General features: G+C 39.4%; 1 protein-coding gene across 1 annotated transcript; it reads right to left on the minus strand.

The window, feature by feature from the left end:
- Positions 1 to 96: 96 nt before the first annotated feature.
- LOC121521915 lies at positions 97 to 15,517 on the minus strand. The gene is made up of 6 exons (XM_041806121.1): positions 15,388 to 15,517; positions 12,575 to 12,619; positions 8,957 to 12,360; positions 4,995 to 5,144; positions 4,420 to 4,500; positions 97 to 1,005 (listed from the first exon to the last, which is right to left on the minus strand). The coding sequence occupies exons 3-6, from the start codon at positions 12,345 to 12,347 to the stop codon at positions 887 to 889; spliced, it is 3,741 nt and encodes a 1,246-aa protein (XP_041662055.1). The 5' UTR covers positions 12,348 to 12,360; positions 12,575 to 12,619; positions 15,388 to 15,517; the 3' UTR covers positions 97 to 886.
- Between the last annotated feature and the right edge of the window lie 27 nt (positions 15,518 to 15,544).

The raw sequence follows: 15,544 nt of genomic DNA on the forward strand, positions 1-15,544 counted from the left end.
CTAAGTGATAGAAACCAACAAAAAAGACGATAAATGCTCCTAGAGTAACCAGCATGGATCTGTACGGCCTCAAGGGAAGAGCCATGAAAACAGATGCATGGAAAATAAATTTTATATAAATGAGAACATTCAAGTCTTTGGTGAATTGATAACTAACCCTGCACAAAATTGCTTGGGGATACGCTGCGTACGGGACATGTGAACAGTAAAAACAGAGCAGTAATAGAACATACACGGCTCATTACATCTGACTGAATGCGCCCACACAGAACCGGAACAAGTAGTAAACTGTTTAAACACAGCTACATTAAAACATAAAAAACATTTACATGCAATATAACTGAATGGAGAGCATATATGTCTATAAAATGCAACAAAGTATTTTATATTCTGTTTAAATTAGGATAATAAATAATCATTTATGAATACTATTATTAAATAAACTAGATAAATACTAGATGAGTATTTTTAAACAATAATTAGGGCTGGGATTCTGTCAATAAATAAATAGATAAATACAAAAACAAGTGGTCCATAAATAAATGAAATTAAGGAAATATTTTAACAACTATTTCCCAGCAGTCAAACAGACTTCCTTTCATCCACAAATACCTCGGGCGAGCACTAACTCCCCGACCGCTGCAGTCGAACTGCTCAGTGGACAAACAGCAGCAGACTGTGATTATATAGAACTCCCCATGAGAAGACGTATATAAATGTATAATGCTGTAGACTCATCCTTTCCTGGCTTAAAGAGAGAAATGTACAGGAATGACTCACAAAAACACAGAAGAAAACATGAACAGCACGCTGTAAATCATCAAAAACCATGGCATGAAAGAACGCTCCATTAACCTCATGCATGTCATCTTCATAACATCTCTGTTCATTTGTAGGGGTGAGGGCGGTGAAGGCGTTTTGTTTTGGCTCTCTTTGAAAGTCCGACCCGGAGTGGGCGTGTGCAGGTCCTCAGAGGCTCCAGTCTTCTTGTTGGCTCTGGTGGTCCTACAAACAAAACCACAGAGATATATAATGACTCTATGCACCAATCCTTTGTGTGGAAAAGCTGTCTTATTCTGCATTATGCTGCATTATGTAGAAGGGATGAGCCAATCTGATCCTGACTCACAAAACAAGATCAGGTATTGGTGACAGCGGGCCAATCCGTGGCTGTAATTATCAAGAGATAATCAGCTTGATTACACTGATTCATACAGTAGCACAGATGAGGACAAAATTATCAGCCCCTCTGTGAAAATACCATTTTTAAAGTATTCCCAAAAAGCTTTTAAACAGAGAAAGGAATTTTTAACACAGCTTCTTAAACATCCTAGCTCTATTTTGGATTCTTACATTATTTTACTTTGCACACAGAAACAAAATTATTTCACAAAAAAAAAACAAAAAAAACAAAAAAAAAAACAACCAGAGTCTAAATTATCAGCCCCCTGATGCTAACAATCAGTTGTGTCTCCTTTTTGCTGGATAACAGCCTGCAGTCATTTGTTGTAGTTTTCTCAGACATGTCTTCTGAGGAATGCCTGCCCATTTTTATTTGGCCAATCTCTCAAGCTCCTCCAGATTTAAAGGTCTTCTGGCATGGACCCATATCTTCAGTGCACTCCAGATTTTCAATGGGATTCAAGTCAGAGCTTTGTGGAGGCCAGTCAGTAACATTCACTTTCGTCCTCTGTAGGTAGTTCTTTACCAGGAGCAACATATGTTTTGGGTTGCTGTTATGTTGGGAGCCAAGGCAATGACCCAGATCCAGTTTTGCTGCTGCCTGCTTGATGTTTTCTTCAAAATCTTCACATATCCTTCTTTCTTCAGGATGCCTTCCATTTTTACAAGATTCCCAGTTATAGACGCACTAAAGTATCCCCACATCATAATACTCCCACTGCTGTGTCTCACTGTGGGGATGATGTTTTTTGGGTGATACACCTTTCCCTCCTTTTTCCAAACATAAGCAACAATTTTGTGGCCAAAGAGCTCTAGTTTGGTCTCATCTGACTAAAGGACACGCTTCCTGTATCCATAATCTTTCTCCAGGTTTACTTTAGCATACTTCAGTCTGGCTTGAAGGTGTCTCTGCAGAGGTGGAGTTTTCCTTGGTCCATTCCTGGCACGCCAAATGCATTCGTTTCACACATCCATCTGGAAGACCTTCCATAGACATTTGGGAAAGGGCAGAGCCTTTGAAAAAAACCTCGGAGTGTGATTGGATGAATGTTCTGTCTTTCACATCTTTAAGGGCCTATCAGAACAACAAAACACATGGCGTAGCCACTACCCAGGTGCGCCCCTAGCGAGGATTAAACTCCACAGAGAGCTGCATAACACGAACCATTGCGACTGTAGACATGTCAGTGCATGCCTTTGCCGTTTTTGAAAAGAAAACAACCCAATGCTTTTCCTTGTTCTTCTTTAGACAAAGAAATGTCGTCAAGTTCTAATAAAACTGACGCTTTAGCAGCATCCACGCTAATGTCTTCCGCCATAATTGCACTGGCCTCTTGTCGCTGCTTGCATATGTCACGACTCTGCCGCATCCGAAAGTACTGCCCCTCGTCGCTGATTGGTCCTGTCACTTTTTAACCGGGCCCAAACGGTTCAGATGGGAGCTTTGCAAGATGGATTTGCCAGTGAGAAACAGAAACGGGCATATCCATCTGCTTTGCAAGGTTACAGACATCCATGTTTATTTTTATTCTTTAGTCATGTTGGATCAAACAAGACTGCAAAATCCTGTGTTCAGGAATCTTAATGCAACATTGCTGACAGGTGTGGGGTCTCCACTGGTCTGATAGTGTTGGGGGAGTCATCTAGTGTGAGAGCTCAGAGGATCGTAAGATGTTTCTTAAATCTTTAAGACTTGAAAAGTGTGCAGCCATAGTCACCATACTGTGACAGCGGAGGGTGAGTGATACTATTAAAAGTGGTACAGATGGTGGTCAGACTGTCACAACAATGTAAAGTTGTATAAAGAGTTACGAAAATGTCGTGATGCCTTTTAAGTGATTCCCAGTCTCATCCTTACATTGAGGAATTTTGGTTTTCACTTGAACACTGTCATCAGACTGGATCAGTATCAGCAGATACCCAAAGCCAAGGTCTTAGTATTTGAGAAAAAGATGAATTAGTGCATCATTATGTGAGGCCATGGTTCTCTGCTGGAAAATGGTGGATTGCACTCTCTGGGTAGGGAGTGAGTCCATGCTGCAAGTGAAGGAGTTCAAGTACCTCAGGGTCTTGCTCACGAGTGAGGGTAGAAGGGACCACGAGATTGACAGGCAGATCAGTGCAGCATCTGCAGTAGATGCAGCTGTTGTACTGCACCGTCGTGGTGAAGAGGAATTTACTAGTCGATCTTCGTCCAAACTCTCACCTATGGTCATGAACTCTGGGTAATGACTGAAAGAGTAAGACCTGAGATTCCTCAGGAGGGTGTCTAGGCTCAGCCTTAAAGACAGGGTGAGGAGACATCCGAAGGATCTCGAAGGACAGCCGCTGCTCCTTCGCGTCCAAAGGAGCCAGTTGAGGTGGTTCTGGCATCAGATGAGAATGCCTCCTTGTTGCCTCACTGTGAAGGTGCCTGCAACTGGAAGTAGACCCTGGGGTAGAGCTAGAACTCACAGGAGGGGTTATACAGTATATCTCATCTGGCCTGGGATCGCCTCAGAATCCACCAGGAGGAGTAGAAAAATGTTGCTGGGGAGAGAGATGTCTGGGTTTACTTGCTTCACCTGCTGCCGGAAGAAAATGGATGGATGGATCATTATGCTGTGGTTAAAATTTATCAAGGCCATTAGCTAAACAGAAGAGTCTAGCTTTTTTTTTTTTTTTTTTTTTTTTTTTTTTTTGCTCATGGTGATAAAAAATTTCAAAGTGAACAAAAGACTGACTTTGGACCTTGCTAGAATACTTTCAGCTTTAACTACAGATTAACGTAATTCTTTTCAATGTGCAGACGGAATAGCCATGTTATTTAACTGGTTTCTTTTCTCACACTGACGAAGGTAACACACTGAATGTCAAGGTAGGTATTTGTTAGAATCCCTTTTCTCTTGAATATTCAAAGGCAAGCTCACTTAACTCCTGGCACATACTTTTTAGTTCATAAACGGGTTGAAACCAGCAAAAAACAAATGATAAAAAGAAAACTTGAAGCAGAATAAAAGTCCCACTCTTCTTTTCTTGATTCTCTTTTTTTCAATTTCAAAGATTTGTTTTATCATTTTAACTACTTCATATTGAAAAAACGGCTAAATTTGTTTACTTTGGCATGATATTTGTGTGTTTTTTTCAATATTTGTCTTACATAAATCCGACTCATTTCCAGGAGGGACCCACCATTTCACCAAAGAAATACTCGGGGGCGTTTTGGTCTTTTGTCTGTGATAACAATACGGGACTCACTGTGGCTCAGTTGTTCCAGGAATGTTTGACACATGAAGGACGGAGACCACATTTTTCTTTTCGGCTCCATCTCCCGGGGCTCTGAAAGAAACATATTGACAGTCAGACACAACAAGAAGCAGCCAGCTAATTCTGTCTCATTTGTTTCTGTTTACCCTTAAACAACATTTCTGCATTCATAATGGCGTTATCATTCCACAGCAGCTTATTTGGGAAGAGAAATGAATATTTGAACATTCATGAGAGGGAGCTCTGTCAACTAGAAAAGACCAATCAATAAAAGCAATTGTATTTCTTTACTGAATTAATCACGCTGACCTCTTAAAGTCTATAACCAACACTCTGAAAAAACAGTATAAAGCAGGTAATGTGGGAGAAGAATGACAGCAAAGAAAGGTTAGCTCTAATTAAGCTTCTTTTTAATGTCTCATTTTAATGTTTAATATTTTGCTTTGAAGTTTCTGGTTGGAAAAAGCGGTAACAGACTTTGTTCTAAATTTTGTTTCATCCTCGTTATCTTCTCTGATTACTGAGCTTTCTTTTTCTCCTTAAGGTAAATTTAGTAAACTACAAACCTCTCTCTTTGTGTTTCTCTGCAGTGTACAAGGACACTTCAGCGCTGCTGCCAACAGGCACCTCCTGCTCACCGTCACCTCTGCCAGGAGTACACGACACCACTGGCTCGCTTCCACAAATATCCAAACTGCGGACTTCATCAGCATCATCTTCAAAAAAGACAAGCAATACACAGAGGAGTCAGGTTATTCTAGGATACAGAGCAGTGCCGCATCCAATATGACAGATTTTACATGTTTGACAAAACAATGGTGTAAAGATGATGTAACCTCTGGAGACCCTGCATGTACATATTTAAGCTTTCCTTCAACATGGAAATAATAAATTAATATGTGAATTACCTTTTTTTCTGGAATTTCTACTGAAGTTTAAGTAATTTGCTTGGAGTGATGTTTCATGATAATATTTAAATAATTTGTTATTTTTTAAAATTCGATTGGAAATGTTGAATGGGATTTGAAATCTGTTGTGTCTCAAGCAGAATTAGAAATATTTATTCATGCTTTTTTATCTACCCGGCTTGATTTATTGCAATCTCTTTTTTAACAGCTTGAATAAATCCTCCCTTCATCAGTTACAAATGTTTCAAAATACTGCTAAACGATTGCTGACTAGGTCCACTAGGACAGCTCACATCACTCCAATTTTATTTTCCTTACATTGGCTCCCGATTAACTGCTGAATTAATTTTAAGATCCTTGTTCATGTCTGTAAAGCCCTTCATGGACAGGCACCTGATTGTATCTTAGAACTGCTCCATCCCTACATCCCCAGTCGATCCCTCAGGTCTTCTGACCCTGGTTTTCTCTTTGTCCCTTGAGTTCATTTAAAAGGTGAACTAAAGGTGACCATGCTCTTGAATATGTTCAGCTGCATTGACAGATGCTTTTAAAAGAAGCTTATGATTCATCTTTTAAGTTTGGCTTTTGAACACCTAAAACACTAATTTGGATATTTGCAATTTTTCTGTGGTGGTTCATATTTTTGATGCTTTCCTGTTGTTGTTGTGATTTTGTTTTAACTGTTATGAAGCACTTTGTGACATTGTTCTGTGAAGGTGTTATGCCAATAAAATTTACTTACTTAACTTCTATCAAATTTTCCTTTTATGGAAATTTTAAGGGAATTTGTTTGGAAGCCTGGGGGTATTTGGAAATTTTAAAACATTTCCCATAGATTAAGGGAGAAATTTATTTTTTCATTTTTGGGAATTTGATTTGAAATTTTGGGGGGAATTTCCTTTAAATTTTTTCCTAAACTTTCATGTAAATTTTAGGGGATTTCTTTGTATGTTTTGGAGTGTTTGATGTGAAGTTTGGGTGGGGGTGGGGGGTTTGGCCTAAAACTTTTGGGTGCTTTAATGGAAGTTTTGTTAATTCATTGGTCGTTTTCTTAGAAATATGATTGGAAATTTAGGGGAATATGTTTGGATTCTGGGGGGTACTTGTATGAGAATTTCCCATGGATTTTGGGTAGGAAATATGGGAATTTGAAAATGGAAATCTATTTGAATCTAAAAGGAAACTTACCGTAACAAACATATCATGAAATACCTGCCAAAATGCCACTCTGTCTCATTCAAGATCACTTGGTTGCTACACTGTTTTGCCTTGTTTCCCCTCTTCCTTTGTCTTTCTGCTCTTATCTCTCTATTTCATTGTTATTATTATTTTGTTTGCTTGCTTTCTCTCCTCTTTCTTTTCCTCCTTGATTTTTTTTTTGTCTACGTCAATTTGTCTCTTATTTATTTTTATCATATGTATATAATTTTGTAAATCAGCACTACAACTTGCTACCTGTTTATCTGTCTGTTCACATATATTTATTTGTATGCACTTATTGGTGAATAATAATAAAAAATATATATATATTAAAAAAAGTAAAGAATGGAACCCAAAATTATTATTCCAGAAGACGTTCTATAATAGTTATTTCAAAATAAATGGTGATATGACTGAGGGCAGCAGCAGATTATAATGTTCTTCAGGACATTCTAGCTTTTATATGATCTCAGTAAAGTATACTGAGGATTTCAGTATTGTATGCAGAGTGCGTATTTACACTTTGTTTTCTGTGAATCCCTAACTTTAATTTTTTTAAATCTGGATTTTTTAGATAAAATTGATTTACTATCCGGATTTTAAGTTTAGAACTACAAAGGGACATGACTGTCATGTGGAAGTAAGTAGTCCACCATGGATACGTATCAGTTTTTTGGCTGCTATCTGATACTTTGAAGTTTTCAGACTTTGATGACCCCACTGATCTTCCTCTTGGTTGAGCCTGAAATATAGTTTGTTAGAATGCAACACCACTACTCAATCAATAAAACTGCTTTGCTCCTGGGAAGCTATTAGATTCAGAAAAGGTCAACATAACCACGAAGTAGCAGAAGGCGGTAATTACCACCGCCAAGGAGGTAATGTGATCAGGTGGGTTTGTTCCTTTGTTCGTTTGTTAGCAACATAACTCAAAAAGTCATGGATTTTCATGAAATTTTCAGGAAATGTCAGAAATGGCATAGGTAAGAACTGATTCAATTTTGGGAGTGATCCGGATCACCGTCTGGATTCAGGAATTTTTAAAAGGATTCTGTACTATTGGGAGATAGGGCTAATGGCAGAGGTCTGCACTGTTACCACTTTACACCAGGAGACGGCAGACATGAGTAACTTATTCAAAGTTTTGGAGTTTATAGAGTTTGAAAGACACACGCCGGTCAAGGAGATGCTTCGGAGCATAACACAGAGAAAGACAGGGAACTGTAGCGACAATACTCACAATGCTGGGAGGAACAGAGGAATATTCACCCTCTGCCGTGACTTTCAGTCATCTGGTGCTTCTGCCATGACAGTCCACACGTAGCAAAGCCAATGCTTTGCCTCACCGCGTCTCCACCCCACCAGGGAGGGAGTAATCAGCGAATTAGATTTTGGGAGTGATCCAGATCACCGTCTGGATCCACGAATGCTTTTAAAGAATTCTTCACTATTGGGAGATAGGGCTGATGGTGGAACTCTGCGCTCTCCGAGTGCTTTTCTAGTTTGGTATTAATACCATTGCTGGTAAAATTTCTGCCACAGCATGGATTTTTGCATCTCTGTAATCACCGGTTTCAATGCATGTGTTGAGCTGTAGTGCACAAACGAGGTAAAACCGCAACCGTTAGAGTAATATTTGACAGACAACAGCTCAGTCTGATTTCATTTCATTTCATTTGCATGTTTTGCTCTAGCATTATGAGCAGTAGGGCTGTTGTAACTGAGCACAGTAAAACACTTGCTCTTTCCTCTTTAAATGTCATGACTGTAATAACAGCAACATACAATGAGTACGTTTGCTTTTCAGAGCATCTCTGTCAACCTGTCAGGGGTTTTAGCACATGCTGCATAACTGTTTCAGGTAGTCTTGAGCCATGCGCAGCAGTGATTCACCTTATAAAGGCTTAAACAATTGTTTAAAGGTGTGTTTGAACTCATGACTCTTGTCTTAGGTCCATGATGAGTTAAAGAGTCAGGTTGTGCCATTAAAGAAGGTCAGAGAAGCAGCTGTACACTGGTCAGCTGTGCAAAGTCGCTGGTACAGCAGCCAAAGCTAAGTTAAATCAATGATAAACATGCTACTTTGGTCAACTTCTTCACAATAAAAGTCCACAGTTGTTCTTTTATTCAAATGGAGCAACACTTGCAAGTTAGTTCAGGCACTTAAACTCAAGCTTGATGAATCATGCATCGTGTCATTTTATGGCGCCATGCATAGAAAAAGATATACTATTACTATTAAAGTAGTTTTTATTGGAATAAATCACAATGGACGGCTCTACTTGAGCTTGCTGCTGTATCTGTACCTTTTGAGTGCTGTCAATCCTTCTGAAAATAGTGTGTAACTATTACTGTCAAACTACAGAAGTTTCAGCTGTATACTATTCAGTGAAAGTAGAATCCCTGTTGTTTGAAGTTACCTGATGATGTGTCTTTTTCACATGCAGTCAGAGGTTCTTTGCAGTTTGAAGCATCGCTCCCCCAGGCCTCAGTCACTTCACCACACTGCTCCGGAGAGGATTCTCTACTGTAGCTTTCAAACTCACTTCTACTGACATCAAAAAACAAGTTCAGCTCTTGCAGGACTTTGTCAAACTGTTTCTTCATCTCAAACTTGGGTTTTTTGATCACATCAGAGGCTGGGCTGTCACATTCAGAGGAAACAGTGTAGGATATCGACTGTGGTTTCAACTCATCCAGAAAGTCCTCAGAGGATTTAAAGACTGATTCACAATTGGGCTTTTGCTCCGTTGAGCCGGGGGCGGGAACATCTGCAGCTGAGATAAAGTTTGAAAGTTCATCACAACTGCAATCACAGCTTGATAATCCATTTGCTATGTTGTCAAATCTTTCCACATCCTCCTCTTTGCCCTCCTTATCTTCCTCTTGTGGCCCCTCCTTGCACTCATTGCTTTCTGCCTCTGGCATGGGGTGGCAAAGCTGTCTCTTGGGCGTCTCCAGCACGCTCGTTAGCAGAGGGCCGCTCACCAAACCAGAATCATCATCGCCATCATCGTCTAGTGAGAGCTGGATCTTTTCAAAAGTGTCAAAAGCCCCCAGCACCCGGTCACAGAAAGAGAAGGCAGATGGCACTGGGGAAAATCTGTCACTGCATATGATGGCTGTGGGGGTTTTGTCAGCATTTTGTGAATGTCTCAATTCTTGTGGACCTGGAACAACTGCATCTCTTGAGGGAGGAGAGGTGAAAGCCAAAATGTCATCCGTCTCTGGTCTGTGCTGGGACTCCGAGAAACAAAAGAGCTTGTTGGGTTGTTCATGCTGACTATCGGGGTTTAATTTGTCTCCACTTTTGCTCATGATAGCTTCAATCTGCCCATTGATACATTCATCAGTTGACGCCTCAGTTATGACTTCTTCTTGCTGACTGCCCTCTTGATGCGCTGACGTCTCTGAGCCCTCTTTATCTCCACTTTCGTCCTCTTCCTTTCTTTCCTTTCCCTCTGTTGTCCCATCAATGAATTCCTGTTGACTGTCCTCTTGTTTCGCCAACATCTCTGAGCTTTCTTTACCGTAATTTCTTTCATCTTCTAGCCTGTCCTTTTTCTCCTCTGTCCCTTCCATGAATGGCTGTTGACTGTCCTCTTGTTGCTCTGACATCTCTGAGCTTTTTTCTTTGAGGCAACTTTCTTCCTCTTCCTTCCTTTTCTTTCCTTGTGTTGTTCCTTCGATGAATTCCTGTTGACTTTCCCCTTGTTTCACAGACATCCCTGAGCCCTCTTTATCATCATTTTTATCCTCTTCTAGTATTTCCTTTTCCTCTATTGTTCCTTCAATGAATTCCTGTTGACTGTCTTCTTGCATCGCTTGCATCTCTGAGCTTTCTTTATAGTCATTCTTGTCTTTTTCTAGTCTTTCATTTCCTTCCTCTGTCCCTCCAACTAAAGGATTTACAGCACTATATGGGTGATCATAAAAACATCCAGGGTTATTTGCAGATTCCCCTTCAGCATGTGCTATCTCATTGCCAGAGAGACTTGTTTTGCCCTCTTCTAACTCCTTAATGAAGTCACTAAATATTTCAGATGTGTCTTCTTTGTGTTTTTCACTTTGCTGCAAAGGTTTTTCCTCTAACTTCACTGAAGTGTCTGGTTCTTTTCCTCCCTTACTTTTTGTTTCATGTCTTGCCTTGTCTTCTGTCTGGTTCATACCGTATATCTCTGCAATTTCAGCCCATAAATATTCAACCTCCTGTGGGTCCAAACTGTCAGACAAACAAACAGACTCATCCAGCTCTGTTGGAGCGTCAGAGGTCTCTTGTGTTTCGTCCCCAGCAGGAGCAGCCCTCTGGCTGCTGCTAAGACTGGACTCCTGCTGAAAGTTGCCTTTATTGTTTGTGTTGTCGTGTATTTCTTTAGTGGTGCTGGGGCATGGTTGTAGCTCTGTGTATGGCTGACATATCTCCTCTCCTTGTGGCTGGACGAGAGGACAGAGAAACATTTCTAGCTCACAGATTTTTATAAATGGAGATAATTCCACACCTTCAGTGCTCTCTGAGTTACAGCGTTTCGGCTCAGCCTCCCTGTCACTTTCACTCCAGATTGCAGGGTCAATTACACCGAATGGGCCCGCATCATTATCTCCTTCAGCAGGCTCTTGACTGATCCTTGCAGGCATTGGAGTCTCTGTTGTGTGATCAGCCGTTTCACTCTCAGTTTTGGCTATCATCTGGCCAGCAGCATGGGCTTCTTTTGCCCCACAGAAGTCATCAGCAGTCTCAGCTGTAATATTTCTGACTAACACCATATCACAAGAAACCACTGATCCCTTGGCCCACTCAGCAGCATCAGAGGGGATCGAGTTTATGGTCATGCCATTTTCATTTACTCTGGTTTTTGTTTCCCCATCACAGTTAGAAACATTTTCACTTTCATGGATCTGCAATTCTAATATCTCTTCCTCATTTTTTACACCTTCTGCCGTGCTCCTGGAGGGATCCTCTTCAGGGATTGAGTAGACTGATTCAGAGTCTGCATAATCAATGGAGGATACAGAACTTTCAGCCTTTTCCTTGCTCATAAGACCGTTCTCTGTAAATTCCTCCTCACCATTCCTCTGATTACTCTCTTCAAGTTCAGCAGATTTACCCCATGTCTTATAGAAATCTGGGTCATGAAGCATGTCTTCATATATGCAATCAGACAGGCATCTGAGCTCCACATCACTTGAACTGAGGCTGAATACTTGGATCTGACTGACACTATTTTGCACCTGTCTCCTATCTTTGTCATTTCCAGCAGTAACATTGCACCTGCGGGGGGGCTCGTCTTCAAGTGATTTCTTCAGACGGTTGCAATCAGGATGACTGGACGTGTAAGCAATGCTGTCTTTCAAAGTGTAAAACTCTGCGAACGCCCCACCTGCATCGTCTAGTGGGTACAAGCTGAGCTCGTCAGTTTCATTTACTGGAGGCTGCTCATTTTTCACCAGAGGGACACTTCTTTCAGTCGCAATACAGCAGGGATTAAATGATCCTGTGTCTGCATCATCACTGTGTGAAGTTGCCAACTTTGGGGAAAGACCTAACTGAGTGTTTTCCAGTTGGTTGTCAGGTTTCCCATACGCTGTATCTCTACATTCTAGACCAGCGGTGTTCTGCAACATATTCGCTGAAGACTGGGTGGATGCAGTTTTCCGAAGTGTCAAAAGCTCTGGAAAATCAAACCAGCTTTTTCCGCTGTGGTCATTTGGTGATGAACAATCAATTCTTGGTCGTTTGGGTGTGAGTGGAGAATCAAGATCTTTCTCAGTTTGACGATTGATATTATCATGTGGGATTTCATCCATTTTCATCTCTACTTTTAGCCTGAAGGAGAAACAACAACTGTTGTAAATGCTGCAACCGAAGGCCATAATACTCAAATCAATAATTATATTCTATAAATAATGCAAACATTGCAAAGACTGATTCTGGGCTATTTTGGTAGATTACATTTTTACAGAACATATTTCCCAGCAAGAACTATCTGTACTTACATAGCTGCTGATACAATCTGTGTATGAAAGCTTCAACAACTCACCTTATATCAAACTTCAACACACATGTAAGTTGTCCTGCTTTAGACCTTTAGAGGAAACATAGGAGACAGAGATACAACATTCAGTGAAAGAAATTCTGATATCCAAACAGACTGCTCCACAGCATGATGCTGATTCTCTGAACAGAATAAAGAAACGCCACTATAGCACTGTCGCTGCTCTGTTGCATCCCTTTTTTAACACCCAAATCAGGAGCTGTGGTGCATCACTCTCTGACAATGCTAGCTTCAACAGGATGAGCACAATAGGCCTTTGTCACTTCAAAGAGATTTCCTTGTCACATTTGGAAAAGCACAGGTGTTACTAATAGCATTAACAATGGCTGCTTTCTATTCAGACGTCCCTGTAAACCATAAAAGAGCAACAATGAGCAGGCACGCTCGATACCTGACACCAAAGATGCCAAATGGAATGCAGCCATGATTAATTTTATAATTAACACCTCTGCGTTTTAACTATGTAGTTCTTCTGAATAAAATACACGTCTCACATGTATGTGTCCCTGAGTCCTGCAGGCCTAAACCCTCTGATGTGTCTGTATCCTAACAGATAACTGTCACAAAAAGCATGATAATCAATGTAAATATTTGTTAGCTTAAAAAATTTATTTTTTTAGGTTATTAAGTAGATTACATTAGGAATCCAAAAAGTTACATAACAATGATATTAAATCAAATAACATCTTTTATCTCATGTCTATATTTTGTATTCTGGTAGACTTACATTGCTACATGTTTTATTATACTGACATCCAGACTCTATCCCTGTTTTATTTATTAACATTTCATAGGAAAATTTCAAAGAGCAGATTACTTATCAGAGCAAAATGTAAACTCTAGGGATGCATGATATTGGATTTTTGCCTGTATGCCAATTTGTACAAATAAATTTTAGCTGATACAGATATCAATACCCGAATAGGGGTGAACAATGTGCAAAAATGATCTAATTGCAATTTTTTACCCCAATATTGTGATTGCGATTTAGCATGCAATCATTCTGAGGTTCCTCATCTTATGTATTTTTCAACAAATTCAAGCAACATGCTATAACAAGCTATAAAGGAGGCAGCTGGGGGGAGGAGGTGAAGCTGGCTATCAGCTGATCGCAACTTGAGGTATGACTTTTGTGATCTAACACTAAACTTCATCAATTTTAGATAGAATTAAGTAATTATTTTTGCTCATACTGCAAATTTGATTTCATTTGTTTTATTGAAGGGCATTATCATTTTGTGTCCCTCATTTTGATTAAGGAAAACATACATAGAACACGAAAAGGAGGATTTTTGTAAACCATTACAAAAAACTGACACTTGAATGTTTGCATAATGTGCATAAAATCTCTGCCACTGCAAATTTGATTTGTTAAACTGGTATTTTGACACATTTCAAGTTAAAGAAATATTGCAACTTGTGCGATTTGTAAATTGCATATTGTGATTTAATCTAATTTCCAATTAATTGTCCAGGCCTTGATCAGACCTAAAACTTTAGTTCTTAAAACACACAATTTATAGTTTGATGATAAACAAATTAACAAATTTCCATCATTTAAACACACTTAAAGGTGTAAAGAATGATGATGAATAAAGAAAAAGACTTCAGCTGACGTAAGTCTGTAAGTCCAGCCTTAAACTCCAATCACTTATTTGTTCATACAGCTAATATTCGCAGGCAGATTTTTAAAGCCAAAATACTGGTTGAAAATTTAGCAGAAATTTTCTGCCAAATCTGATAATTCACTTAAAAAATGTATATGTATGCCTTTATCAGAGTGACGGGACAGTGGATAGACTCAGAAACAGGGATAAGAGAGAGGGGAACAGCATGCGGTGCCACAGGCCAGACATGAACCCGGGTTGCCGGTCCACATGGGTGCAACACTGCTGCTAAGCCATCTGCATCCCAATAATTCCTTTTTTAAGTTTACATCAATATCACACTGATAATATCCTGCATCCCTAGAAATGTCTCCCATTGGTTTCACTAGCTGTCCCATTTTATCAGCCCCTTCTTCTCTAATTTCCTCAGCCTTTTAATACAACACTATTCTCTTCTAACTTTTATCGATGATATTTAAATCTAGTTTGCAGCTAAATACCATTGCTCCATTAAAAATGTTTATAATTATTTTAAGGAGTTTTAATAAATTCCATTTACCTTTATCAGGTTCAGGTTACTTTATTTGTACTAACAAGTTAATCTATTTATCAACCAGCTGGCCTGGATATGCATGTTAACTTAAACTATATCTATGCTTTTTAATAAGTGATAAACCATTGAAGTTGAACTTATTGGAGGATTTTTTAAATTATATATATATTGCGTTTCATGTTGTACTGCTTCATTCATTTCAATATCATTTTCTAAAATTGCTATATTTCCATGATTTATTTTTCTAAAAGGCATGTCTTTTAATGCTCTTAATAATTAAAAAGTTGTTCAGCTGTTGTTTGTATGAATGGTACATAATAAAAAAAAACTGCAATGTCTTTAGCCATGAAAAATGTAAGCTACTGTTAGATACCACGGTTAGCTACTCATGTTTGTTGTGACATGATGTCCCAATTAGCTAGCCAAAGTACTAGCCACACAGGACGACAAATGGCTAAGGTCAGAGGATTTCATTTTCCAGAAACTTCTAAATGCATAGCTCCTCCAATAAGTACATATCCTTTCTTGTGGCTAAAGCTAACATTGTGTCAATTTGTTCAGGGATTCAAACAAAAACATAAATATTTCAGGTTTATAATTTTTACTGGATTACCCTGTCAGTTTAACTAGTTACTCACCTTTTCCAGTTTGAATACTGAAGTCCAACACACTCGGTAAAGCCACTCTCCTCAGTGGAGTTACTGCTGTTAGCTAACCCATTGTTTTCTCTTTGATCCTGCTGGTGGCGCGAAATTATCGTCGACGTGACAGTTGTACAACTACACTGATATGACC

Source organism: Cheilinus undulatus, linkage group 14 (genome assembly GCF_018320785.1).
Source record: "Cheilinus undulatus linkage group 14, ASM1832078v1, whole genome shotgun sequence".
NCBI lineage: Eukaryota > Metazoa > Chordata > Actinopteri > Labriformes > Labridae > Cheilinus > Cheilinus undulatus.